This window comes from Aplysia californica, unplaced genomic scaffold (assembly GCF_000002075.1).
Source record: "Aplysia californica isolate F4 #8 unplaced genomic scaffold, AplCal3.0 scaffold00028, whole genome shotgun sequence".
Taxonomy (NCBI): domain Eukaryota; kingdom Metazoa; phylum Mollusca; class Gastropoda; order Aplysiida; family Aplysiidae; genus Aplysia; species Aplysia californica.
The window spans coordinates 1,792,762-1,795,278 of record NW_004797298.1 but is presented as its reverse complement, the minus strand read 5'-3'; the positions used below and the strand labels follow the sequence as shown (position 1 = coordinate 1,795,278).

At 44.4% G+C, this 2,517-nt stretch overlaps 1 protein-coding gene across 1 annotated transcript in view; it reads right to left on the bottom strand.

Annotated features, from left to right (window-relative positions):
* LOC100533406 (inositol trisphosphate receptor) overlaps positions 1-2,517 on the bottom strand; it is a gene marked incomplete in the record, with an annotated part of 124,925 nt that overhangs the window by 108,884 nt on the left and 13,524 nt on the right. The window contains 2 exon segments of the mRNA NM_001204689.1: positions 1,385-1,392; positions 1,395-1,403. Of these exon segments, the coding sequence (NP_001191618.1) occupies positions 1,385-1,392; positions 1,395-1,403 (17 nt within the window).

Genomic DNA, 2,517 nt, shown 5'->3' with positions numbered 1-2,517 from the left:
TGCGTGTGTTTGAGAGTGAGTGTGTGTGTGTGTGTGTGTGTGTGTGTGTGTGTGTGTGTGTGTATGTGCGAGCTTGTGTGTAAATGTGTGTTCAGCGACAGACAGACAAAAAGAAAGAAAAAAAAAGAAAGGAGAGCTTGTGCGTGAGTGCGTGCGTGTGTATACTCGGGCACATGTCGGAATGAGAGCGCTTGTGCAGCAGTAGACTCTGAGTCCCTTGTTGTGCAGGCTCACACCCAGGCCAAAGGGAATGAGGGAAGGCAGGAAGGGAGAAGTCCCAGCCACTACCTGGATGGAGACAGCATGCAGTTTTATGTCCGAGCGTGCAGCGCGGATGGGGGCAGCGGGTACAATATGTGCAGCAGAATCCCCCCCCCTCCCCCCAGAGAGCAGGCACGTGTATTCCATTGGGGCAGCAATATCTCTGCAAACACTCAACATCCGGTTATTGCCATAACAACGTCAGCGCCCACGATAACACGCACTAGCCGCCGGCCGCCCCGCCATTTCTCTTTGTTATATTTCAATAAACTTAGAGAAGCAACAACACCACCCCCTCCCCCAAAAAAACCACACACACACACAAATAAACCATGTTTAAAAGATGCAACAATCATATGTAAAAGAAGCAAATTCTATTATACGGTTGTTGTTTTTTGTTGTTTTTTTACGCGCCCATCGACACAATTTAGATAATTTAGGAGGCTGGTAACTCGGGCTGAGAAAGATATAACATCCCATGAGAAAGACCCGAGATACTCGATAAAAATTTTGAAACCTGGCTCTCCTGCGTGTGACAACAAAGCGCCAAATCGTTACACCTGTCGAAACAAAGAAATAATACGGTAGTATAGAAGAAGCAATCCATACTGTCAGCACCCTCCACCTACCCACTAACAAAGAGTTATAAACAAAAGACCACAGACAACATGTGGTTGGAAAAAAAACCCATGACAGAAATCTGTTTGAGGAAGAAAAAAAAATGACTTGATCCTCCAACATGGAGAAAGAACTGCTCGCTGAGTTGAGCACTGATAATGAGTTGTTGTTTTTTGAAACTATACATAAACTGTATTTTACTCATAAACTTTCCAGGACGCAAAAGAGGACAAAAGACAGAAGACACACTGGAAAAGACCAGGACAGAAAAACCACAAGAACGCCCCGTCAACCACCTTCACAAAACAAAGAACATGGAACCCTAAGACATAAACATCTAATGACTAGGTTGCTGAACGATGTTAAACCCTCCCCCGAAGCGTTTACCATCTAAATCAATACCCCTCTAAATCCATGGTAACTTTTTTCCTTTACCGACAAAATAACTGTTGCCATAGGAACAACCACACAAACAAAGAGGGTGATATAATCAGGAGTCGGAAAGGCAGAGTACGGTCGATGGGACTTATAGGAGGGAAAAATGTATGCGAATGTAAAGCTCTGTCAGATGGGGCACATAGCGTGAGAGTGGTCATCTCATCAAGTAGAAAGTGTACATTATTTCATACTGAGTTGTTTGATATGGGGGGGGGGGGGGCTTTTGCTTTGCTAACAATTTTAAAGGGTGTCACTCTTTGCCCCAGACAAACAGTTAATGTCACCATGCCATTATATTAAGTTCAAAGAAAAGGCGGAGGTGCAGCTGCTGCTTGTTGTTGTTGTAGTAGAAGTTGTTGTTGCTGTTGTTGGTGGTGGTATTTTTGTCATCATTACAATTATTATTACTCTCATTATTATCATCATGCTTGTCATCATTACAATGCCAGCCAAAGTTTGCTTGTTTGTTTGTTTGTTCGTTTGCTTGTTTTTGTTTGTTTGAGTAAAGAGGACGCGCGCACACACACGCACGCACGCACGCACGCATGCACACACACACACACACACAACACAACACAACAAACATACGCGCGCACACGTAGACATACAGACAAGCACGCCATAGCACCATGGCACAGTGTCCTTTTTGGTGTGTGGCCAAATGACCCCAACCTTCCCCGTGAGAGACCAAAGAGGCCGGCGGGCATTAATGAGCTACGCATGATGATAGAGCGATCCACTGGCCAGTACTCACATTCCTGGAAATGACTTGCGCTTAATAACACTAACAGAAGAGAAAAAGGATATAGAAAAGGAGGGGAGATGGAGTGAGAGTGAGTGAGTGTGTGTGTGTGTGAGAGAGAGAGAGAGAGAGAGAGAGAGAGAGAGAGAGAGAGAGAAAGAGAGAGAGAAAGACAGACATACAGACAGAGAGACAGAGAGAGAGACAGAGAGAGAAAGGGAGAAGGTGAGTGTGGGATGAAAATGACTGAGTGGCAGTTAAATGCGATACAGAGTATGAAGAAAGGTCATTCAGCAAAAAAACGGGTTATAAATACATAAACTCGGAAACAGAAGCGAAACATCTGCTCAACCACACCATAACAAACATCAACCACCATTTCTTTGACATATAAACACATCAGGAGCGACTGAAAGCAAGGTTAAAGTCTCTCTCTCTCTCTCTCTCTCTCTCTCTCT